At 45.7% G+C, this 26581-nt stretch overlaps 1 protein-coding gene across 1 annotated transcript; it reads right to left on the bottom strand.

Annotated features, from left to right (window-relative positions):
* Window positions 1-337: 337 nt before the first annotated feature.
* LOC127007520 (diuretic hormone receptor-like) lies at window positions 338-24949 on the bottom strand. Its single transcript, XM_050878652.1, has 7 exons — window positions 24006-24949; window positions 8777-8995; window positions 8377-8457; window positions 5467-5593; window positions 4563-4656; window positions 2280-2376; window positions 338-483 (listed from the first exon to the last, which is right to left on the bottom strand). The coding sequence occupies exons 1-7, from the start codon at window positions 24010-24012 to the stop codon at window positions 338-340; spliced, it is 771 nt and encodes a 256-aa protein (XP_050734609.1). The 5' UTR covers window positions 24013-24949.
* Between the last annotated feature and the right edge of the window lie 1632 nt (window positions 24950-26581).

Here is a 26581-nt window from a genome sequence, read left to right as displayed (position 1 = left end):
CTATAAGAAAAGAAATGAATGAAGATTTTCCGAAGGACTTTTGAAGGAATGAGTGAGGATGATGGTTACAGTCACAAGTTTAGCGTAAAATAAGGAAAGGAAATCGTTGCACCGAGTAACATCTGAGGAAAAGTGCAGCGATGATAAGGTTTTAGTAATACCCAACATTATTGAATAAAAAGCACTCGTGAGTATTGAACACAAATAAAATCTATGGGAGTGCGCTAGTGTTTACAAGGTGTGTGTGTGTGTGTGTGTGTGTGTGTGTGTGTGTGTGTGTCAGACCGACCTAATGAGCTAAAATGGAACCGGACACATAATAGGACCTGCGTGATGATTATAGGAACCAGATAATTACGATAATGGTGTTGGGGGGGAGGGGGGCGAAGGCAGCGGACTCACCCCAGCCGATGATCAGGTAGAGGCGCAGCTTGATCTTGTCCACGTAGAAGGTCCGCAGCACCAGCAGGTAGAGGTAGAGACCTGCAGACGTCACTGTCGTTAACGGCAGAACATCACCGTATATCGTCATTTATCTCAGTAATCGTCAGTATGGTTTTGATCACGCATGATAACCCTTCCTCTTACCAGTCTTATGAACTACTACTTTTTTTTCTTAGTGGTGAAGGTGCAGGTGGGGAATAGGAAAGACAGTAGGAGTGTACCGTTATATTGTGTTGGCTCGTTAGTTGTTCTGATATAGTTATTGTTTATCGGGCACCTTATTTGTATACCCCCGGCGTGCTGGTCCTCCTCCTCCTCCTCCTGCTCCTCCTCCTTGTCCCCCAACATCACTATATCATCATTATCGTCATCACCCTTCCAATTAGCATTATTATAAGCCTCCCCTTCTCCTCCTCCTCCACCACCATCATCACCATCATCATCACCCTTTCCATCAGTAGTATTAGAACTCCTCCTCCTCCAGCATCATCATCATATCATCATTATCATCATCATCAACCGTTACTACGAGACACGATGGTGTTTTGCTTCCTTCTCTGACTGAAAACGAAACTTAGCTTGGTATTATGAGACACTTTCACTTCTCACATCAACTCTTTCTAAAGGTCAAAGAAGGTGTCAGTCGGGTTCTAATGAGTGTTTTTTTAGGCTCATGCTACTGAGGAAGGGTCAAACTACCACCAGGGTCATAAAACTACTCTTGGAAATGCCCTAACTCATACGAAAGCCATGTCAAATGTGAACTTGGGCGACGAAATGTTTTAAAAAACGGCCCTTAATCCCTAGTCGGACACGCACTGTTGGCCATCGTTAGTCAAGTCCCACGTAAAAGTCAAAATAAAAGAAGTTTCTACGTTTCCTTTCGGGCACATCAGCTTTGTCATGTAAACACCACCTCCACACAATTCATACCAAAACGTCTTTAGATTATTAGATTACTCGGTATCCCTCCACCCACGCCTCGTCATAACTGCCATTTAACTCCAGTGTCGCCTTGCAAACGTATTAAAATAAAAATAAGTTCCTTTTCATTGGACCTCATTTAGTGACACTGTAAGGAACTGGTAGGTAAGTAGCATGTATAATAGGTAGTAGATAGGTAGATGTAAGGCACTGATAGATAGGCAACATGGATAATGGGTAGATAGGTAAATAGATATAAGGCACTGATAGATAGCATGTATAATAGGTAGGCGGTGGCTGAACTGGTAGCGTACTGGGCCCACATTCACCGCGTGATGGACGACGCGGGTTCGAATCCCCACGCTACCACCTCGGATTTTTCAGTCACCGCCGAGTGGCTTAAAACTACCCTCATGCTGTCCTGAAGACCACCCATCAACCCGGACTCTAGAGGCAGCCGTCCAAGCGAATCAAGAACGAGTTCCGGGGGGCAGCATGAGCCAATGTAAGATGGCGCCACTATAAACACTCGCCTGCGCCAGAACGGGCTGGGCCGACCATCAGGCCCCACCTGGAAGAAGCCTTGGGCCGACCATCAGGCCCCACCGGGAAGATGACTACCGGCACAATAGGCAGCAACGTAAAAAAAAAAAAAAATGTGAGGCATTCATTATATTGACCTCTTTCGGCCACCTCTTTGGATTCTTTTTGGGCGCAGCGAGTAGCGGGCTTTTTTTTTATTATTGTTTCCTTTTTTTTGTGCCCTTTAACTGTCTCCTTTGTTGTAAAAAAAAAGATAGGTAGATAGCTGCTAGCATGCATCATGGGTAGTGCAATGTAGTGTCTTGCAAAGTGACTGTTCAGTTCCTCTCACAATGTCTCGCAACCTTACACTGCCGCTCTCCGCTTACCTTCCACGAACATCCATGAGAAGTTAGCAATGTGGAAGAGCAGGTGGAACAGAAACAGAATGCAGAACACGGGCCCTCCAGCATCCGTTTCGATCATCTGTCAAAAGGAACATTAGTCACCCACCCGATGTCTGTGAAGGGAAATGAACTATGAAAGCGAACTCTATAATCACATTAGCTGTAATATTGCAGCCACTTTGTCCTTATGTACCAGACGGGACGGGAGAGGATGCAAGTGGCTCCAGGGAGACACTGTGAGGAAAGGAGAGATAACACCAAGGTACAAATATTACTAGCGTACCTATGTAGTCCCCAGTTCATACAGGGGGCTTCGTGGTACAGTGGTTAGCACACTCGGCTTTTCCGATACCCTACGCCCCTGTCCACCCAGCAGTGAATGGGTAACCAGGTATTGATCGGGGGTTGTGTCTCTCCTGGGATCTGTTCCCTTCTCCTATAATTCCTTCCCCTTGTCTCTCTCTGGCATATGACCACAGATATTGCGCCGACTAAACGAAACTTTCCAACTTTCCCCAGTTCATACGGGGAATAGGCGGGGGGAGGCCACTCTGTCATTATGTGTGAGAGGGGACGGGAGAGAATGCAAATGTCCTGAGAGAAACTGAGGACCGATGCAAAGATTACTTTCACACTGATACAGTCTCCGGTCCAAACGGGGAAGAGGGGGGAGGGGAAGGCGGCGGGGGGGGGGGGGGGACTAATTACACAAGTGTCCGTAACGGGAACTGAGGGAAATGCCGCCGCGTTTCATGTATTGTTATTGTAATTGATTGCTTCCCAGGTGTTAGGCGGGAACCTTAATTACTCGCGATCTAAGGCCGCACTGCTCGGGAGGTTATTGCCGTTTCAGGTGGTAGACAGGTTAAGGGGTGCTTGCAAGGTATTGGTAATAGAGAGGATACCACAAAATAAATTCGAGCTATAGTGTCACCGTCATAGCTACTCAGTGCTTGCGAGGAGGAATACAGGTGATGGAGGGATGTATCGCATTCCTACAGGTGTATGTATGTTCCTTAGAATTCCGTTGTGGCGCAGAAAACAGAGGCTCGATAAATGAAAGATTACAAAATTGTGCGGACCGTAATTCTGATTAACATTATTGACAGGAATGGAAAGTAAAGAGGTCATCGCACTTTATGAAACCACCGTTTCGGTCTTGAGGATAAAATACCCGCAAGTCGCTGGATGAAACCCACATCCGTGCCACAGCCAATGGGTCAGGAAGTTATCACCAACACCAAGCTCATATATTACCGCAGTGTTCATGGAAAGATGAAGGCAGAGACTAGGAACTGCGCCTCATCGAAGAGGCAACCGTCGTGAGGTCTGCAGCAGTGGTGGTGGCGGCGGCCCCAGCAGCCCCCTCCACCAGTCTCGCATACTGCACCTCCTTCCCTTAATTAGGCACCTTTCATCTTCCATTCAAGTGTGTTTACTGAGTTTATTTTTTTGTGTATTAGTGCAGAGTTGTAGTGCTGTTATTGTATCTAAAGTGGGATCACTAATAAGTAAGAAATATATATATATATATATATATATATATATATATATATATATATATATATATATATATATATATATATATATATATATATATATATATATATATATATATATTAAGCAGCTGCTTAAATGCAACCTCTGGTGTGAAGTCTTTTAGCTCATCAGGTAGCATGGTTGGTATGTGCCCTGATTTCTATTCACAAAGCACGGGTTCGATTCCTGGCACAAGTGGTTTGTTGAGATGTTTTCTGGTGGTTAAAGACAGTTCCTTGATATATATATATATATATATATATATATATATATCTATATATATATAAATATATATATAAATATATATATATATCTATATATATATATATATATATATATATATATAAGGCTCGAAATGTGATATAAGGCGCGAAATGTGATGCACTTTTGTATGTACAACATCTACACAGGTACTTGGAGCAAGAATAGGCGCTAAGGGACTAAAACTATCACTCAAATGTACAGGACGATAACTTTGATGTTCTCTTCCTTGCATTAAGCGATAAGCATTCAAAGTGTTCGGGACCGAAACTGCATATTTTGTGCTGCGCGTTTGTGTAGGTGGCCGGGAAGGGAGAGACGGAAGTAGTTTTCTACAAACATGAGATACAATTAAGTCTTGCGGAGCGACACCACTACTTCTCACGCCAAGTAATATTGTGCCAGGTGCTCGCGAGTGACTGTCGCGGTAATTGCTCGAAAAATTCTCCATTGTGGCATAAATACCTGTGCCGACGTTGCCAGGAGCCAGGTGATGCAGACCATGAGGTAGGTGAACATGAGGTTGATGTGGATGGTGTTCCGAAGGCAGCGCAGGTCCCTGGGGCGGAGAGAGAGAGAGAGAGAGAGAGAAAGTATTATATATCGGAAAATATCAAGACACTCAGTACGGGGCAAAAGATTAAACTTTCCTATAATAATGCATCACGGTAATCTCCCTCGAGATATTTTGTTATTAAAACTCGGCTCAATATCACCAAAGTTCAAATTGCCGTACTTCCTAAGAAAGAAGCATTACAAAAATGAACACTTTAATTTTAAAGAGATTAAAATAATATTGATTTATTTCTTTTATAAACGTCGCTAATAAAGTTGAAATAATAGAGTAAGTTCGCAAGCTATTTAGAAACATCGAAAATCCTTCAAACCTTAAACTCTACAAATACGCATCTACTATGTATTTCAAGGCCCGCGACATATCGTTTTATTGCAATAGCGTCTAAACTAGGTTTCACATGTTTCCGAACCATAATTATCATCATGTCAAGAACAGCAGCCCCTCCGGAGAGTTCCATAGACTGACTAAAAACCCAATACAAAAGATCTAAACTAATATCGGAGAAAGAGCCAATTTACATAAACGAATAGCGAGAGGGAAAAAAAGGAACTCGCTCCCTTTACCCCGAAGAAAAATAAACACGTGTTCTGACAACAAAATCGAAACGGGAGAAGAAAGATCCAAAACAATCGGAGAAAGAACCCATGCACCTACTTCAGCCTTAATTCATAACGAGAAGAAAAAGAAGATAAAAAGAACTCATTCAGATTACCCTGAAAAAATCGCATTCAATCAACAAAATAAACGAAAAGTGAGACAAAAGAAAACACGAAAGATTAAAAACAAACTTACTTTAACCTAATGAAGATATAGAGGCCGATGGTGAGGGCCGCGGCGGAGACACCAAAGCCTAGCAGGTGGATGGTAGCTAAGTTGTCGACGGCCGCCGCGCGCTGCTCCCCGACCCCGCCTACACGACCTGGCAGGGGAAGATACCGAACACGGGGGTTAGGAAAGACAATAGGGGGAGCGGGAGTGCGGAAAGGAGGGAGGGATGGGAGGTGAGGGTGAGGGAGAAGATAGTGGGAGCAGAAGTAATGAAAGGAGGGAGGAGTAGGAAGTGATGAGGAAGGGGGAAATGGAGAAGACGGGAACGGGGAGACGGAAAGGAGGGAAGGAGCTAGGGGAGGTGAGCGTGAGGGAGAAGATAGTGGGAGCAGAAGTAATGAAAGAAGGGAGGAGTAGGAAGGGAGAAGGAAGAAGATAGGGGAACGGAAGTAAGGAAAGGAGGGAAGGAGGGGAAAAAATGGAAGTTACTGGAGGCGGGAGAAAGGGAAGGAGAGAAGAATATGAAAAAGGGGAACATGGAAGGGGTAACACTGTAAGAGGAAGAAATGTGGTAGGTGAAGTGAGAAAAGAAGCAAGTGCTGACAGGGAAGACAGCGAGAGATAAAAGAAGATAAAGGAAGCGGGAGTAAAGAAAGGCGGGAGGAGGGGTGAGGGAAGGAGAAGATAGGAGCAGAGGAGAGAAAGAGAAAGAGAAACTAAGGGAAGGGAATGAAGGAACGAAACAGTGAAAGGCGATACAATACGGAGTAGATATGGTGGGAATTAAGGAAGGGAAGTAAGATACCATGTAGGAAGATCGCAAGAGGTGAGAGAGGGCAGGAGCAATATAAGTCGTGGAGAGGAGCTTTGTCCGACGGTCATTCAGCTTACTAAAAGTCGAATCTCTCGAATGAAAAGCGGCTGGCAGTCATAGGCGCTGTGTGTGTGTGTGTGTGTGTGTGTGTGAGAGAGAGAGAGAGAGAGAGAGAGAGAGAACGAAAATTATCCCTTCCTTGCGCAACAAATCCTACGAAGAAAGGCTTTCTACCCTTAACATGTTCTCTCTTGAGAAACGTCGCCTCCGAGGAAAACTGATCGAATGTTTTAAAATACTTAATGGTTTCACGAATGTAGACAGATCAACATTGTTTATGATCGATGACACTTTGCGCACGAGGAACAATGGCGTAAAACTCAGATGTAGACAAGTAAATTCAGACTGCACCAAATTTTTCTTCACCAACGTTGTAGTGCGAGAATGGAATAAGCTCCCATCATCAGTGGTCCAGTGTAACACGATTGACTCCTTCAAAAATAAGCTCGACCGTCACTTCCTTCAACTTAATATCAACTAGAGTAGAAATGCAACGTTTTGGAGTCTTCTGATTAATGTAAAATCACTTAGGTTTAAGGACAGACCACCAAGTCTGGACCATGGGGTCTGTGTGGTCTGATTTTCTATGTAAATCTTTGTAAAAATCTCTCTCTCTCTCTCTCTCTCGGAAAATAAAGACAATTTCATAAACATTGTGTGTGTGTGTGTGTGTGTGTGTGTGTGTGTGTGTGTGTGTGTGTGCAGGTCTAAAGTGAAGCGCGTTGGATATGCAGGTTTAAAATCACTAACAACACTTCGGAAATATGCCTCCCGGTATGAGCAGGCTGGGGAGGCGGTGGCAGAGTGGTCAGCGTGCAGGCGTGGTGAGCCCATTTTAAGATTTACCCCTAGTATCACTAGAGGAACGGGCCCTTGTCCGAAGACGGCCCGTTAAGAGGGAGAAGATTGCTCCCTCCCTGCACGAGGGAGCACGGACCTTTGCCAAAAGGCGGCCCGTAGCAGGGTGCCTACAGAGCGACTCTATCGGCGATCAAAATCTAGCCGACCAAGTCGGTCCGTCGACGAGGACTGGCGTGTCTCTGAGACTCAGGTTGTTGCTCTCCGTTCCTTACTTTCTTCCTCCTCCTCCTCCTCCTCCTCCTCCTCCCCCCGAGACAATTTTCTCCCGCGTGGTAATAAATATGTAAGCCCAGGAATGAGATATGACGGAAACGGCCTTGGCTCTCCTCCGGTTGTTATTGAACCCAATTTTCAAAACGTAATGAAATATGAGAGAGAGAGAGAGAGAGAGAGAGAGAGAGAGAGAGAGAGAGAGAGAGAGAGAGAGAGAGAGAGAGAGAGAGAGAGAGAGAGAGAGAGAGAGAGAGAGAGAGAGAGGTGAAGGGAAGAGAGGTTGGGAAAAAACAGGAAAGAGACAGGAAGTTATGAACAATCGAGGGAAGGAAGGCACTCTGCGAAGTAAGAATTATTGGCAATGGAGGGACGAGAGACAAGACAAGAAGCGATAGTGATGGGTGGGTCGCTATACGGGCTTAGAACAGACCAGGCAGATGACAAGCAGAGAAGGTACGAGAAGGGAAGGGAAATGTAGGGAAATGATCGTGGATGAGAGGCTAAACAGGCTGAGAACACACCAAGCAGAGAGAAGGTAAACTTGATAGAGAAATTAACATATAAAGATGGATTGATATAAATGAGGGAAAAAGAAAAAGAAATGAAATAAGCATGCAGGGAGTTAAACGTGGCAAAAAGGGAACTTGTTAAACTGTGAAGGGGAGCATGGAAGGGAAATGATCATGTAAAAAGGCAGGATACGGATGGGGAAAAACAAGAAATTGGATGGGACTGGTAGCTAAACGTGGAAACAGGGGAAATTGTTAAAAGAGAAGTGCAGCATGGTGAGGAAATGGTCATGTAAAGCCGGTTGGATACGACTGGGGAAGAAGAAAATTGGTAAGGGGCAGAGAAGTAAACGTGGCAGCAGGGGAACTTGTTTAACTGGATGGGAAACTGAAGAACCGATAGACAAGTGGATGGATAGAAATGAGGAACATAATTGTGGGCAGGTACACACAAGTGGGCCGGGGCAGGGTACTTACCGGAAAGCATAGGAAGGCAAGCCGTGTAGTTGCTCCTCGGTGCCCACTCGCCGTCGTACCCACACAGGCGACTCACATTCCCTGGCGCCAAAGAAGCCAACACATGCACGTTAACCACGGTATCCTCCTCTCCCCCCTCCCCCACACACACAGACACTCAGGCAGGATAGCATTTTCATGCTACGGGGTGGACAAAGTTCTTAAAACTCAAAGTGTAGCCATAACCTGCTGAAGTCTAAAAAGATCTGAACCTAGGTTTTTGATCAAGTGGATTGTTTTTATTTGTACACAAATGATGGTTCATGAAATGTTGGCATTCATATTCTGCATGTTAGTGTGCAGACATGTTTCTCCTCCGTAAACACTGTTTTGCGCAGCACCATCAAAGTTGTTGACTCACTACTGGTGTCGTAGGGAACCCCGTTGAGGTGAGCCATGCAGGGCAGGAAGACGGTGGTGTTGGGCGCCGAGGCTGGCCAGCAGGTGACACCGTCCCACACCACTGGGCACCGCGCGCCCGCCTCGTCGCCTGCCACGCCCGCCCGCTGGCTCTCCCGCATCCGGAGCTCAAAGCACTCCAGGTGGGCAGGACTCAGCTCTCTCAGGAGTTGGGAGCCTCCTGGGTGGGAGAAAAGAAAATTCTTTATATTCCGACTCGTTCGATAATGCCACCGGACGCCAGCTCCACCATTGTCTGGAAAAGGGAAGACACAGACGCGTCATATAGCTTTCTTGTAGTGACGTGCAGATGACGTTCATTGGCCTGATGATAACTTGCAGCAAGCCCTTAGAAGCCACGGCCAGGGAGGGAGAACCTTCAGACAAACAGAGCTAATATTGGGTTGTAATGTGATGCAGCTCCTCGCGGCCATTACGAACCAGCGACTAATGATGCGCTGATAATGAACACCTGGCTAGTAACGACTTGCGCCCCCGCTCTATCTCCCTCTGAGGAATAAACCAAATATTTCTAATAATAAGCTCAAGAGGCAAACATTATTTGCCACGGTTTTCACAGGGCAAATCTCTGGACAATTCACGTTTCTTTATTATTTTTGAACACCAACAAAAACATGCATGGTATTTGACCATAATGTTACAAGTGTCGTTTTACAGTCACAGCGAAATGCACCTTCATGGTGGGCTCTGTGGTGGCAAGCATGTAAGGCATTTTGAATCTCTCGCACTCATTAGTTAGCGGTTCCAGTTTTTCACACCTGCCAGGGCCATGACAGCACGCCACACGCGGCCCAGGTAATAACCTCGGCCTGGTGTCGGGCAGAGCGAGGCTTGGGTGGCGCAAAGGCATCAGGAAAACTGAAATGGACGTTTTCCCTCACGAGTCAATAACTCGATCGATCCCATCAAATTTAATTAAGTCTGGGCTAATACCCGAGGTAGTCAGGCTGTCACCTGGCCGACACAACACTCCCTCGCCGTAATTCCTCGCGCTGCTGCTCCATGTGCATCACATGGAACCCTTGCCAACACCTCGCAAGGAGACAGAGAACGGGATAGTGCTTAGTTCTATTTCATTTTACTGCGATGTCCTCATGAGTTAACTGCGGCAGCCTCGTAACAATAAAGGAGAGGGAAGATAACCTTAAATATTGTAATTTAGGAGACTGCGTTCATTATCAAGCTGTAGTGCATTTACTTCCTCCACACGGGAGTCAGCTTCGTCACTTGAACTTTAAGTCTTAGAACTCTGGACTGACGGCCATCCAGGTTCCCAAAGCTTGGCGTCTTCAGCTTTCCCCCGGTGCACAATTATCGACCCACCGGCGAGGTGGCGACTCACTAGACCCGCCGTGCGCCGTGCCGTGGCTCTAACATGAGCAGATGCTTCATATATCTTAATTTTTTTTTTAGCAACGTAACTATTAATGTGTAAATTTTTTTTATAACAGAGACGGCTCCAGGGCAACAAAAAATGTGTAGAAAAAAAGTCCGCTACTCACCGCTCCCACAACAGACAAAAGTAAAGAGTGGCCAAAAGAGAGGTCAATTTCGGGTGGAGAGGTGTCTTGATACACTCTTCTTGAAAGAGGTCAAGTCATAGGCAGGAGGAAATACAGGCGAAGGAAGGCTGTTCCAGAGCTTACCAGTGAAATGGATGAAAGAGTGAAGATGCTGGTTAACTCTTGCAGCAGGGGTTCGGACGGTATAGGGATGAGCTAGAGTGGACAGTCGAGTGCAGCGGGGCCGCGGGAGGGGGGGAAGCATACAGTTAGCAAGTTCAGAAGAGCAGTCTGCGTGAAAATATCGATAAAAGATAGAAATAGAGGCAACATGGCTGCGGAATTTAAGAGGTAGAAGACTATCAGTAAGAGGAGGAGAGCTGATGAGACGAAGAGCCTTAGACTCCACTCTGTCCAGGAGAGCTATGTGAGTGGAGCTCCCCCACATGTGAGATGCATACTCCATACGAGGGCGGACAAGGCCCCTGTATATGGAAAGCATCTGTGCGGGGGAGAAGAACTGGCGGAGACGATAAAGAACGCCCAACCTCGAGGAAGCTGATTTAGTGAGAGGAGATATTTGAAGTTTCCAGTTAAGATTTTGGGTTAAGGATAGACCGAGGATGTTTTGTTGAAGAAGGTGACAGCTGAGTGTTGTTGAAAAATAGGGGATAGGTGTTTGGAAGATTATGTCGAGTTGATAGGTGGAGAAATTGGGTTTTTGAGGCATTGGAGGTCACAAAGTTCCTTTAACCCAATCGGAAATGATAGCAAGGTCTGAGGTTAAGCGTGCTGCAGCCTCCAGTCTGGAGTCTTGCAGTTTCTGTTAAGAGGGTCTTCTGTTGAAAAAAGTTGAATAATGCAGAGTGGAGTCATCAGCGTATGAGTGGATAGGGCAGTTTGTTATGGAAAGAAGATCATTGATGAATAACAGGAAGAGAGTGGGTGATAGGACAGAGCCCTGTGGAACACCTCTGTCAATAGGTTTAGGGGAAGAACAGTGACCGTCTACCACAGCAGAGATAGAACGCCCGGAAAGCAAACTGGAGATAAAGGAACAGAGAGAAGGATAGAAACCGTAAGAGGGCAGTTTAGAAAGCAAAGACTTGTGTCAGACTCTATCGAAAGCTTTCGATATGTCTAGCGCAACTGAGAAACTTTCACCGAAACGGCTAAGAGAGGATGACCAATAGTTAGTTAAGAGAGTAAGAAGATCGCCAATAGAACGTCCCTTGCGGAACCCATACTGGCGATCAGATAGAAGGTCAGAAGTGGAAAGGTGCTTTTGAATCTTCCGGTTAAGGATTGATTCAAAAGCTTTAGATAGACAGGAAAATAAAGCTATAGGGCGGTAGTTTGAGGGCTTGGAATGGTCACCCTTCTTAGGCACAGGTTGTATGAAGGCGTACTTCCAGCAGGAAGGAAAGGTAGATGTTAATAGGCAAAGACGAAAAAGTTTGACCCGGCAAGGTGTCAGCACAGAAGCACAGTTTTTGAGGAAAATAGGAGGGACTCCGTCAGGTCCATAAGCCTTCTGAGAGTTGAGGCCAGAGAGGGCATAGAAAACATCATTCTTAAGAATCTTAATAACAGGCATAAAGGAGTCGGAGGGAGATGAGTAGGAGGAATATGCCCAGAATCGTCCAGAGTGGAGTTTTTACAGAAAGTTTGAGCGAAGAGTTCAGCCTTAGAGATAGATGAGACGGCGGTGCTGCCGTCAGGGTTAAGGAGAGGAGGGAAAGATGAAGAAGTGAAATTGGAGGAGATGTTTTTGGCTAGGTGCCAGAAGTCCCGGGAAGAATTAGAAAAAGCAAGGTTTTGACATTTCTTATTGATGAAAGAGCTCTTGGTAAGTCGAAGACTAGATTTGGCACGATTCCGGGCAGAAATATAAAGATCATGGTTAGCAGATGTGCGAAGGCTCTGGTACCTTTTGTGAGCTGCCTCTCTATCTTTGATAGCACGAGAACAAGCGTGATTAAACCAAAGCTTCTTAGCATGAGGAGTAGAGAAATTACGTGGAATGTGTGCATCCATTCCAGAGACAATCACCTCTGTGATGCGCTGGCTACACACAGAAGGGTCTCTCTCCTGGAAGCAGTAATCATTCCACGGGAAATCAGAAAAGTACATCCTCAGGTCGTCCCACCGAGCTGAAGCAAAATGCCAGAAGCATCGCCTCTTCGGTGGGTCCAGAGGGTGTACATTCACATATCCTGTGTTAAGGCTTCTTATATCGCACAATGTTTTTCATATGTTCAAAATAAAGGACTAATTTTGCTGTTGTTTTTTACTATAGCGTCATTGTAAACACCTCGATGTGCAGCCTTCCATTACATACGATTCTTGAATAGTGGCCCTTCAAGTGAAAAGGTTGCACACCCCTGGTTTAGGGGAAGAACATTGACCGTCTACCACAGCAGAGATAGAACGGCCGGAAAGGAAATTGGAGAGGAAAGTACAGAGAGAGAGATAGAATCCGTAGGAGAGTAGTTAAGAAAGCAGAGATTTGTGCCAGACTTTGTCAAATGCTTTCGAGATGTCGTTTATGTTTCCATCAGTACCAAAGACATTTCGAAGGTCACCTGAAAACACTGCTGTGGGTTGTTTGGAAATGTCCCTTCGTCCAGCAGAACAAATTTAAAGAGAAAGGCGATGAGGATAATTTGCCTCTTCGATAAATGTTAGTTTCAGTCAGTATCAAAGACAGTTGGAAAGCCACCTGATAACACTGCTGTTGGTTTTGTTTTGTTTCCTAATGTCCGCCTCCGCGTTGCCCATCATCCACTCACTCAGAAAGGCTCCGTCCCTTCCATCGCCTTCCAAGTAATCTTAACTTGGGGAGCGAGGCTGTGGACAAGGTCTGACAAGAGGTGATTGTAGTTTAGGGGGAGTCTCTCTCTCTCTCTCTCTCTCTCTCTCTCTCTCTCTCTCTCTCTCTCGTTAGATAGACAGATAGATAGATTGCTATATCTATCTATCTATGACGCGTAGAATTCGCAGATCTGGAGTGACGAATTTGATTCAATATAAAAATTTACACGTAGATTGAAACCAGAACCGAGATAGACAAAAAAAAATCAGTCATGTATGTGCCGGCTCGGAACGAGCATCGCCGTTCAAAGTGAAGCAAACACAATAATAAACAAACACAAAGGCATTCCTGGCATACTTTGGTAATTAAGAAAAAGAAGAAAAACCGGGATTTCCGTGTAGACTCGCAAGAAGAAAACACCGAGCCAGGGATTTGGGTGAGGGAGACTGCAAGCGTGTGGCTAATACCGTTGTGCTAGTCATTGTCAACTCGGCGCCTTTGATCTGCGTTCACTTTGTTATGCGAACGTCAACAATACTAGGAAGGAGAAGGAGTGGCCGGAGACGATGATGGTGTATGGAGTGGGTAGAGCCGATAGTGATGATGATGTATGGAGTGGGTAGAGCCGATAGTGATGATGGTGTATAGAGTGGTGGAGCCGATGATGATGATGTATGGGGTGGTGGAGCCGATGATGATGATGTATGGAGTGGGTAGAGCCGATAGTGATGATGGTGTATGGAGTGGGTAGAGCCGATAGTGATGATGATGTATGGAGTGGGTAGAGCCGATAGTGATGATGGTGTATGGAGTGGGGGAGCCGATGATGATGATGTATGGAGTGGGTGGAGCCGATAGTGATGATGGTGTATGGAGTGGGTAGAGCCGATAGTGATGATGATGTATGGAGTGGGTAGAGCCGATAGTGATGATGGTGTATGGAGTGGGTAGAGCCGATAGTGATGATGGTGTATGGAGTGGGTAGAGCCGATAGTGATGATGATGTATGGAGTGGGTAGAGCCGATAGTGATGATGGTGTATGGAGTGGGTAGAGCCGATAGTGATGATGGTGTATGGAGTGGGTAGAGCCGATAGTGATGATGATGTATGGAGTGGGTAGAGCCGATAGTGATGATGGTGTATGGAGTGGGTAGAGCCGATAGTGATGATGATGTATGGAGTGGGTAGAGCCGATAGTGATGATGATGTATGGAGTGGGTAGAGCCGATAGTGATGATGGTGTATAGAGTGGTGGAGCCGATGATGATGATGTATGGAGTGGTGGAGACGATGATAATGATGATGGTGTATGAAGTTGTAGAGACGATGATGATGATGATGTATGGAGTGGTAGAGACGATGATAATGATGATGTGTGGAGTGGTAGAGACGATGATGATAATGATGATGGTGTATGGAGTGGTGGAGACGATGATAATGATGATGGTGTATGGAGTGGTGGAGACGATGATAATGATGATGGTGTATGGAGTGGTGGAGACGATGATGATGATGGTGTATGGAGTGGTGGAGACGATGATAATGATGATGGTGTATGGAGTGGTGGAGACGATGATGATGATGATGTATGGAGTGGTGGAGCCGATGATGATGATGTGTGGAGTGGTAGAGACGATGATAATGATGATGTGTGGAGTGGTAGAGACGATGATAATGATGATGTGTGGAGTGGTAGAGACGATGATAATGATGATGTGTGGAGTGGTAGAGACGATGATAATGATGATGTATGGAGTGGTAGAGACGATGATAATGATGATGTGTGGAGTGGTGGAGACGATGATAATGATGATGGTGTATGGAGTGGTGGAGACGATGATAATGATGATGGTGTATGGAGTGGTAGAGACGATGATAATGATGATGTGTGGAGTGGTAGAGACGATGATAATGATGATGTATGGAGTGGTAGAGACGATGATAATGATGATGTATGGAGTGGTAGAGACGATGATAATGATGATGTGTGGAGTGGTAGAGACGATGATAATGATGATGTATGGAGTGGTAGAGACGATGATAATGATGATGTGTGGAGTGGTAGAGACGATGATAATGATGGTGTATGGAGTGGTAGAGACGATGATAATGATGATGTGTGGAGTGGCGGCGACGATGATGGTGATGGTGTATGGAGTGGGTAGATGATGTGATGTACGGTTGGTAACATTGGTAATGAAAAAAAAAATATGGTAATTATCATATACTCAAAAGTTTAATGATTTTCAATCAATAAATCACTCAATGGGGGCATACGCCGGGGGGCGCGTCGCCTCGCCCACCCTACGACGCCAAGTCCGAGGGGCCCTCCGGGCGAGTCTCCATGCAGGCCCCCTTCCCATCCTGAGTACCTCCTGGATGGATCCATCGATTTGCTCAAGTCACGAACTCCATGGGCGTCCCCTTGGCCTCCTCCACTCAGGATTGTCTCTTACAGAGACAACCCGATGAGCAGGATCAGCTTCTGGGTAACGTGCCAAGTGCTCGTATAGCCGGAGTGGGCGTTGACGGACTATGCAGGTAATATATGTCGAATCAGTCTCACAGAGTAGTCATCGGTTTGACACAAGGTCATTCCATCGATATCCCATGATTCTGCGTAGACATTTATTACCAAATGCATCAATCCGCCTCTCCAAGTCCCCATTTAGTGTCCATGTCTCACAGCCATAGAGTAAAACAGGGAGCACAAGGGACTTGAAGATGCGGATCTTTGTCCTTCTGCACAGGTATCGACAACGCCATATACACGTGCTGAGCGAATCCATAACACCGTGGGCCAAGCCAATCCGCTGTAAGACTTCCTGGCGAGACTCGATGTTGTTATGAACTGCACTACCAAGGTATGTGAAACTTCACGAGATCTTAATGTCCTCGCCACACGCATGTACAGGCTAATGTTTCATCTAGCAAGCCTCCAAACACCTGTACCTTGGTCTTGGCCCAGGAGACTTGAAGGGACGACCAGTTAGGAGGAATGGTACCAGATACGGCAGTCAAGACCGCATGCAACCCATGGATCATGGCCTCACCTCCAGCTTTGAGCAGTTCCGCACTGATGTAACAGATGCCAGGTGCCTTTCCACCCCTCAACTTTGCCACGGCCTCTCTGCATGACTTCGGCAAGAGAGAGCGGGCTTTTGTCGATGGGTGGATCGGCATCCGCCACCTGCAGCCCAGCAACATGGAAGCTGGAGGGTCTGCCGTGTACAACTGCTCAAAGTACTCTCAAGTCAAGACCGCATGCAACCCGTGTACAACTCAGCCCAACAAGCCCTCTGCCCATCTATGTCCAACACGAGGCAGCCATCAGCTGTTCGGATAGCTCTCACCTGAGAGGGAGACATGGAGCGAAGCTTCTTCAGGGCTCGGTAAGCAGGTCGGAAGTCATTCGCATTTAAATAGCCCTCGACTCCCTCAGCGAGACCCCTGACATACCTCTCCTTGTCTCTCCTCAGGAGAGCTCTAGTCCTACCCGACAGAGCCCTGTATTGGTCCCGACTCCCAGCAAGTCTGGCAGCGCGACTCTTCTCAATATTTTCCAGCGTCTCCACCGAAGCAAATTCACTCCTAGATCTCGGGCACTCTCTAATGCACTCCTTGGCACCTCGAAGAGTCTCACGTTTGAAGGTATCCCACAGTTCTATAGGGTCTTCACGGGCGCTGAGCACATTGAACCGATGATTCTAGTGACTGTGATATCAATAAGCAATAATAACAGTGACGCCTAGGATGGCAAGTTAATTTTGCAAGACCCTTAGGAATTACTGCGTATTATGTTATGAAGTCGCCGCTTCCAGACGGAAGGACGGATGGGCACAGTGCTGCCCTCTACACATAAATGGCCTTGGGAGTTCTCCATTAATATCTTTGTCTCGTAAAAACACAACTCTAAAGCATTGACGAGCTATGAAAAGGAATATTGTCAAAAATAATAATGTTCATCCATCTTTTGGGGAGAATTATATTTTCTTAGTATCATTCGAGCTCCCCAGACTATTTTTCTCCTCATATGCGAACTAATTGAAAAAGATATGTACAAATTGTCAAAATCAAGTAATGCTCATCGATCTTTTGTATTTTGGATAATATATTTTTAGTACATCAGCCACAAATCGCATAAATCGGAATGTTATGTACAAATTAGCAGACGTAGGGCTACCCGGGGTGTTGTTGAGGTGTTGTGATTTGTTGCAGTCAGTACGCTCTTGTCCTCACCCGGAAACTGAGTCTCTGCAAGGGCTTATTCCCCCTTTTGTGTGGGCTACGCGTCTCATAATTGGAGCACGTAAGGGAGAAGGGTGAGGGGGTAAGGGAGAAGGGCGAGGGGGTAAGGGAGAAGGGTGAGGGGGTAAGGGAGAAGGGCGAGGGAGTAGGGGAGAAGGGTGAGGGGGTAAGGGAGAAGGGCGAGGGAGTAGGGGAGAAGGGTGAGGGGGTAAGGGAGAAGGGTGAGGGGGTAAGGGAGAAGGGTGAGGGGGTAAGGGAGAAGGGTGAGGGGTAAGGGAGAAGGGTGAGGGGTAAGGAGAAGGGTGAGGGGTAAGGGAGAAGGGTGTGGGGGTAAGGGAGAAGGGCGTGGGGGTAAGGGAGAAGGGTGAGGGGTAAGGGGGAGTGGGGAGAAGGGTGAGGGGGTAAGGAGAAGGGCGAGGGGGTGGGGAGAAGGGCGAGGGGGGTGGGAGAAGGGTGAGGGGTAAGGGAGAAGGGTGAGGGGTAAGGGAGAAGGGTGAGGGGGTAAGGGAGAAGGGCGAGGGGGTAAGGGAGAAGGGTGAGGGGGTAAGGGAGAAGGGTGAGGGGGTAAGGGAGAAGGGCGAGGGGGTAAGGGCGAAGGGTGAGGGGTTAAGGGAGAAGTGTGAGGGGAGTGGGGAGAAGGGCGAGGGGGTAAGGAGAAGGGTGAGGGGTAAGGGAGAAGGTGAGGGGTAAGGGAGAAGAGTGAGGGGGTAAGGGAGAAGGGTGAGGGGGTAAGGGAGAAGGGTGAGGGGGTAAGGGAGAAGAGTGAGGGGGTAAGGGAGAAGGGTGAGGGGGTAAGGGAGAAGGGTGAGGGGGTAAGGGAGAAGAGTGAGGGGGTAAGGGAGAAGGGTGAGGGGTTCATATCCACCGCGTTTAAGATCAAAGCTCATAAAGACGGAATTGAATTAAGTCCTTCGAGTCGGGTGTGGAGTCAAAGGCCATTCGTCCCTTCAATTACCTCTCATTAACAGATTTTCTCATTGATGTCTCACTCTTCGATTTACCGTTAGCCCTATGGTCTCGATACCCCCGGAGTTATGCTCTCAATAAAACATTGTTCTCTGCGTGTAAATGTCAGCTTACCCTTCATATCACACGTATCTTTCTCCTCTCCACTGTATTTCTATCTCTGTCCTACTATCCCTGTTCCGTCAGCTAATCAGCCTTCCTCAATCTTCTTTCCCTTTTCCTTTCCAACTAATAAGTATTGACACGCTCAGAAACAGCCTACCTATCTCTCCTTAAAGCTCTCCAATCACTTAAAACAAATAAAAGTCTCGGACCTGACAAAGTATATCCTATACTGCTTAAAGAAACAAAGAGCGAAATACTCTCCTCCCTCACAACCGTATTCAATATGTCCTTGCGACAAGGCGTCGTCCCTTCTGATTGGAATAAGGCTAACGTGACCGATTTTTAAGAAAAAGACAAAAAAATACCAGGTAATTACAGACCCATTAGTCTAACTTCAGTTGTAGGTAAGCTACTTGAGAGCATGATTAGAGACAAAATTGTGAGTTACCTTGAAACCCACTCATTAAATGGAGATTCACAACATGGCTTCCTTAACAGAAGATCCCTATCAAACCTATTGACCGTTTATAACGACCTCTTCTAAGTTTATGACGTAACCAAATCATTGGACATAGTCTATCTTGATTTCCAGAAAGCGTTTGATAAAGTCCCACATCATAAATTATTTTATAAATTAAAGCAAATAGGTATTGACGGTCAAGTACACCAATGGATCGCTAATTGGTAAAGCAACAGACAACAAGGAGTGGTGATCGACGGATTTAAATCAGAGTGGGCGGCGGTCACTAGTGGCGTCCCTCAGGGCTCGGGTCTTGGCCCAGTGCTCTTCATTATTTACATCAACGATGTGGATGTTGGACTCAATTATCGCATAAGTAAATTTGCCGTCGACACAAAGATTGGTAACTCGGTTCTCACTGACGAAGACAGACAAAGCCTCCAAGAGGATTTGCACAAAATTTCAGCTTGGTCGGATAGATGGGAGATGCCCTTGAACGTAGACAAGTGCCAGGTCCTTCAAGGTGGAACAAAAAATAAGAAGTTCGATTACGAAATGCGCGGCGTTAAACTCAAAAGCGTTCAATGCGTTTTAAAGACCTGGGTGTCAAAATCGCGTCAAACCTCAAATTCTCACAGTAATGCATCGATGCAGCAAATAAAGCGAACAGAATGTTGAGGTTCATTAAAATAAACTTTTTATTCAAGAATAAAGATGTAATACTTCCGCTCTACAACAATTTAGCCAGACCCCACTTGGAAAATGCGGTACAGTTTTGGTCTCCCCACCATGCAAAGGACATTGCTAAATTAGAAGGTGTTCAGAGTCGGGCAACAAAAATTATCCATTCCTTGCGCAACAAATCCTACGAAGAGAGGCTGTCCACTCTTAACATGTTCTCACTTGAGAAACGTCGCCTCCGAGGAAAACTGATCGAATGTTTTAAGATACTTAATGGTTTCACGAATGTAGACAGATCAAAATTGTTTATGATCGATGACACTTTGCGAACGAGGAACAATGGCACAAAACTCAAATGTAGACAAGTGAATTCAGATTGCACCAAATTTTTCTTCAACAACGTTGTAGTGCGAGAATAGAATAAGCTTCCACCTTCAGTGGTTCAGTGTAACACGACTGACTCCTTTAAAAACAAGCTCTACCTACACTTCCTTGAACTTAATATTAACTAGAGTTGAAATGCAGCGTTTTGGAGCCATCTGATTAATGTAGAATCACTTAGGTTTAAGGACAGACCACCTGTTCTGGACCATGGGGTCTGTGTGGTCTGATTTTCTATGTAATTCTCTCTCTCTCTCTCTCTCTCTCTCTCTCTCTCTCTCTCTCTCTCTCTCTCTCTCTCTCTCTCTCTCTCTCTCTCTCTCTCTCTCTCTCTCTCTCTCTCTCTCTCTCTCTCTCTCTCTCTCCTCTCCTCTCCTCTCCTCCTCCGCTCCTCCTCCTCCTCTCCTCACCATCACCTCCTCCTCCTCCTCCTCCTCCTCCTCCTCCTCCTCCGCTCCTCACCTCCTCCTCCTCCTCCTCCTCCTCCTCCTCCTCCTCCTCCTCCTCCTCCTCGTCGTCGTCCTTGTAGGAAGTCATCTACCCGAGACTTTCATGTCAAGGGCCTCCTGTTGTGTCACTTTTCCCTGCCGTAATCTTTGAAGTTTTGGTTCTATTTCCACACTCATAATGCCGCCGAGAGTATGATTATGAGGCCCGAGCTTATAGCGCCTCTTGTGTTTCTTCCTTGACACCCGCTTTGATGGACAGCCTCTTAGTTTGTTATTGTCAGGCGATACTTTGTTGAAGATACCCGGGGGTGGGGGATTTTGTGTGTGTGTGTGTGTGTGTGTGTGAGAGAGAGAGAGAGAGAGAGAGAGAGAGAGAGAGAGAGAGAGAGAGAGAGAGAGAGAGAGAGAGAGAGAGAGAGAGAGAGAGAGAGAGAGAGAGAGAGAGAGAGACTATTACCTCTTGACTTCTATTAAAGTTACACAGAACGTTACTATATTAAAGAGAGAGAGAGAGAGAGAGAGAGAGAGAGAGAGAGAGAGAGAGAGAGAGAGAGAGAGATCTAGTTTTCTCCTCACGGATATTTTTTTATCCACCAGTCCAGCGGCGTACAGGATATCGTATTATATCAAGCTCAGCGCCGGAGGACAACTATCATATTCATCTTTCATATACGAATTACCTCTTCCTGTGCTTTCCACCACAGGCTCAATGGCCAGTGCGACAGAGATGAGCACCAAGGCCACGCGCAGCTATAGCATATTCCCTCAACTTTATCTTTACTCTTCCCGTCCCAGTCATGTATTCTCGGACAGTGTCGCCTCGCACCAAATATTCCCAAAAGCCACAAAGGAGTTTTGTCGGGTTCTCATGAGTGCTTTTCACGTTCTTGGTGCAGAGGCCTTGTCAGACTATCACTAGACTCATAAAACTACCCATGGAAATACTAGCGTTACAACCTCTTTGAAAGTCTTACCAAACGTGAGTGTCCTTATAGGCCAATATGCTCAGTCGCTTTCGCCTCACAATATTTCGAATGGCCACGAAATGGCTTGTCGGGTTAATCTCATGAATTCTTTTCACGTTCATGATACAGAAGCCTTGTCAAACTATCACTAGGCTTATAAAACTACCCATGGAAATATTAACACAACCTCTATGAAAGCCTTATCAAATGTGGGTGGGTTAAGCCCCGAAATTTTTAAGAATATGGCCCTAGTTACACTGTCTCCTCTCCTTCGTAATGTAGATGATACAAGTAAGCATACAAGAAAGATACAAGGAAGCTCATTAGTCGGGGATCAGAATGTTAATTGGGGGGAGCCAGTGTAGATTTCTCTCCTAGTATTGTTAATGGGGTTGGCTCTGCTCCACGTTAACCATAGCCAGGAATAGGCGAGATTCATGCACAGGCAGCGCCACCCTCGGCCACCCTGAGGTGTTAAAAGGGCTCGGTGGTTAAGTCAAAACTACCTCGCCTGGTTTCACTTTGCTAACCTATTAGTGGCAGCTTTGTGTTGATGGGAAGTTAAACATAGTAGCACCAATTTTTATGTAAGCAAGACGTACCTATCACTGGCTTGTATCAGACCCTGCAGTGATATAATGGAAGCGTCTTTAAGCGAGACTATCAGAAATCAACTTCATTCCTTATATCGGTGCTGGCCTGTCCTTACTGCCCAATATCACAGACGTATCACCTCCACCGCCGCCACCAGAACGTGGCGTGTGCATACCTTCGGGTCTGCATCACCTGGCGAGACGGAGAATTAATATTCACGAGCAGAAAACGAATTCTTTGGCGCTGCAGGAAGATTTATATCATTTTCTTGTTTTTCCCAAGAGTTAATTGTTATTTCCGCGCGGCCACTTGCAAAGAGAGAAAAACATTGCAAGAGAAAGGATGAAAGGTATACAAATGACAAGTTGAAAAGAAAACATTGTGTGACTCAAATTTCCGGAGATTTTCTTGTTTTTGCAGCACGTGTGGCTTGGCACACTCTTACATAAACATACTTGTAAAGGTGGTGTCGCACGAGCACACTTCCTGGCATATGATTTTTCTTTGTATCAGGACGAGCATCTTTGGTTCGGTGAGCCAGTCTCAGGTTCGGCGAAGGCCCTCCGAAACACATTGCAATTTTGAAGTTGAATTTAAAAAAAAAAATTTGGATTACTTAAAATGGAATTTATTGTTTGTATTATCCAAATATATTCTTGTATTTTGAAGCAATTATTTTCCATTTTGTATGATTTTTTTTTCTCATACTTGAGGGGTTCGCCCTCTGTGCGGAGGTTCTCGTTAGGGTTCGGAGCCTCTGCAAAGGTTGAGAACCACTTGTTTAAATTGATTCACTCCCGGCATGTGTATCACTCTTGAAACGCGCTTGTAGTTTATGTATCAGAATGGGCTCACTCCCGGCAGGCATTCAGCCCATGATGCTACCGTGCGTTATAAGGAACCTTCACATCTCCGCCTCTTGATCTTGGGGATAAAATGCAAATTGTGCTGGTCTGGAAAATCCTCACTCGTGTTTACCGGCCTTCATCATGCCATTAGTAATTTGTCGAGGGAAATGAGAATAATGTTTATGAATATATGAATATAATATGTAGAGCGAGTCATTTAGTATCTATTTTTTCTTTTTTTCTCTGAAGGGACTGCGATCTTTTCTCGTTTGTCGTGGGTTTAATCACACTCACTCATTTCTATTTTTTTTTTTAGGGGCAGTGCTGAGCGGACTTCTTTGTTTCTATCTTTTTTTGCCCTTTAGCTGCTTCGTTAACTATAAAATATGATGTGCTATTAATAGATGGTGCGCGCGAACTTGTAGGATAAAACATACTAACAAATATGAAAGAAAAAAATACGATGATGAACGAACGCAATTAAAATAAAAAAAGACTCTGGCAAAACACGCGGGTAACGTTGCATGGAGACGGGCAAAACAATTAGCACAGTAACGAGACCCGCTGAGCAGCGCGAACTTACTACGAACGAAACTCGAATCTTCGCTGGGAGTATAATCGATATAAAGCACCTCTGCTTGTCGTAGTTGTAGTAGTAGTATTTGTTGTTATTGTTGTTGTTGTTTTCTTTTCTTCCTCCTCCTCCTCCTCCTCTTACTACTGCTACTACTACTACTACTACTACTACTACTACCGTTACTATTACTACTGCGTACTACTACTACTATTATTACTACTACTACTACTACTACTACTACTAATAATAATAATAATAATAATAATAATAATAATAATAACACGACTACTACTACTACTACTACTACTACTATTCTTCCTGATCCTCCTCCTCCACCTTCCACTACTACTATCACCTCTACTGTTACTATTACTTCTACTATTACTACTACTACTACCACTACTACTACTCCTCCTACTACTTCTAATAATAATAATAATAATAATAATAATAATAATAATAATAATAATAATAATAATAATAATAATAATAATAATAATAATGATAATAATACTCCTGCTCCTCCTGCTTCTCCTCCTCCGACATGCTTTTACCTGTCCCTAACAGATCATTCTTACCCTTCATCTTGGTCCTGGTTGGTGACTGAGCGACTCCACTAGTTTGCCGTCCCTCCCTTAGTCTTCCTTCGCCTTGTGTCGTGTCGCTGCGGAGTCTCGCCTCTTCGTGTTGATCGAGGGACGCAAGAGGTGGTTGCCCTCAGTTCGCTCCCCCGTCATGCCATCCAGCCACTCGCTGAAGACACCGATACCTCGTTGGAAAAAAATATTTAGTGTCCAACTCTTTTACGTCTACTCGTTTTATTGACTTTTCACTTTCATGGATATTTTGTTGTGAACCTCTCGTCAAATACTAGTTTTAGGACCTTGCAGGATTCAAGTTTCTCTTCTTTCTCTTCGACACTGGCAGTGTTCACCTCTGCTAGTCTCCAGCTCTCTTGCGTCCAATTGGGTTTATTGACAGCTCTGTGTCATGAATATTTTGCTGTGAACTTCCTCGACATAGACTAGTTTTAGGAGCTTGAATGACTCACGTTTCACTTTTTCTCTTCGCCACCTGTTGAGTCATGTTTAGCTTTTAGGCGCCATGAGTTGTCCTCCAGTGGAAACGTGTGAATATTGGAATAGTTCAATCACCACCTTTTTCTGTTCACCAGCAGCTCGAGTATTTGCACACTGGGAATGAAAAGCACAAGAAAAGATAAACTCGCTCCACTTCGAACGTTCTAGTTAAGTCTTCTTGGCCTCTTTACGCTTTAATTAAATTTCCTCAGACTGGAGCGACCCTTGAGGGCAGACTATGCGGAGGGTGTAGCGCCTTAGGAAGAGGCAAGGGGTTGAAAAGCAGACGGGCAGGTGAAAACGCGTGGAGACCGGTCACCTTGCACAGTCGTCAAGACAACCACCTGTAGCACACTGACGGGGAGGCGGCCGGGGCGCGGGGATGAGCCGGCGCGGAGAGGGTGGTGAGGGTTGGTCCTGGTGAGGGTGGCCGGGGGTGGGAAGGGACGTAAGGGGAGGGTAGTGGAGCGGGGCGGGAGAGGGACGAGGGAGAAGGGCGTTGGGCCTTTAGAGGATATGGTAAGTGATGATGGGTAAAGGGGCAGTACGATGAAGGGAATTTCGATGATATGGGACGTGTTAGAGGAAAGAGATGATGAGATGGAGAAATGATGAGGTTTCGAGCCCGTGGGGTATGTTGATGAGGAAAGGGCTGATGAGATGGAGGACTTTCAAGGATATGGGATATGGGGTAAGGGACGGTGGGATGGGGGACCTTAGGAGACGGGAGTGGTGTTGATTTTACGCGATTAAAGCACGATTTATGTTTATCTTTTTCACCTTCTTTCAGCAGTCTGTCTCAAAATTTACACAAATGTTAGGCTTAGTTAGGCAGTTAGGGGTAATTCAGTTGGGTTAAGTTTGGGTTGTGTTAGATTTTTTTTCTTTTTTAGTTTCGCCCTTTAGCGCCGGTAGGCTTTCTTGATGGGACCTGCTGGTTGTCCCCAGCCTGTAATGACGCAGGCAAGTGTTTTATAGCAGCACCATTCTTGCTTGGCTCATGCTACCCCCAGAGTTCATCTTTGATCCTCTCTAGAGAGTTCATATTTGATCCTCATTAGAGAGTTTTGCCAGAGTCCGGGTTGATATGTGGTCATTAGGACAACATGTGGATAGTCTTAAGCCATTAGGCAATGACTGAAAATTGTCGACTTGTAGCGGCGGGCGGGACTTGGAACAGGGTCCTTCAGGACACCGTGCCCGCACACTGGTCACTCAGCCACCGCCTCGTGCTTAGATTAGGTTTGGTTTGGTTTGTTATGTTATGCGAGACTAGGTTGGATTGGAATGTCTTTGGTTAGGTTAGGTTGGTCAGACTCTAGAGTTGGTCTGTCAAACCGCGGGATGCTGAAGGCTCTGCAATAAAAACTTTGACGCACTTACTCTCCTCTCTCTCCGACTACTTCACCTGCACGCCCATCAACATACACCCGGCCGCCCACCCACGGACCAGGAGTGCGTGCAGGGCCCCGCGTGTACGGGCGTCGCTCCGCCTCATGACCTCCCTCCTCCGCTGCTGCGTAGGTTAATTGGTAATTGGCCGGGAAATTACTGACACGACCTTGGCCCACTGGTCCCTCGCGGCTGCCTCTCGTCTTCGTAATTTACTGTATTTTTATAATGGCCAGGTAATGTGAAACTAATGAGTATTTTGACGAGAGATTTTTCTGAAATTTTATATTCCTTACTTGAAGAAATAATATGCCTGTGTCATTCGAACTTCATGTGTTTGTAATGCTATGAAAGATAATTTGTTATTTCATCAGTATCACTTGAAGACATCTGTATACTTGTGTTTTTAACTCCACAAGAACTCCACATCATGTTTATGTTGCAATTTTTTTTTTCATCCGTCTCACTTAAAGAAATGCTTACACATGTATTATTCGGGCTCCCTATTTTTGTAATAAAAAAAAAAAGAAATTTGTCAGTATCACTCGAAGTCTTTATACTTGCTTTATTCGAACTCCACACCATCTGTATTTTGCAAAGACAGCATCTATAACACATTTCTCTGAGCATAATCGGCTTTGATTTGGCGGGCGGCGCGACCTGACCCCAAGTGATGCGCGGCG

This window comes from Eriocheir sinensis, chromosome 35 (genome assembly GCF_024679095.1).
Source record: "Eriocheir sinensis breed Jianghai 21 chromosome 35, ASM2467909v1, whole genome shotgun sequence".
Classification (NCBI taxonomy): Eukaryota; Metazoa; Arthropoda; class Malacostraca; order Decapoda; family Varunidae; genus Eriocheir; species Eriocheir sinensis.
This window is presented reverse-complemented; position numbering and strand designations above follow the sequence as displayed.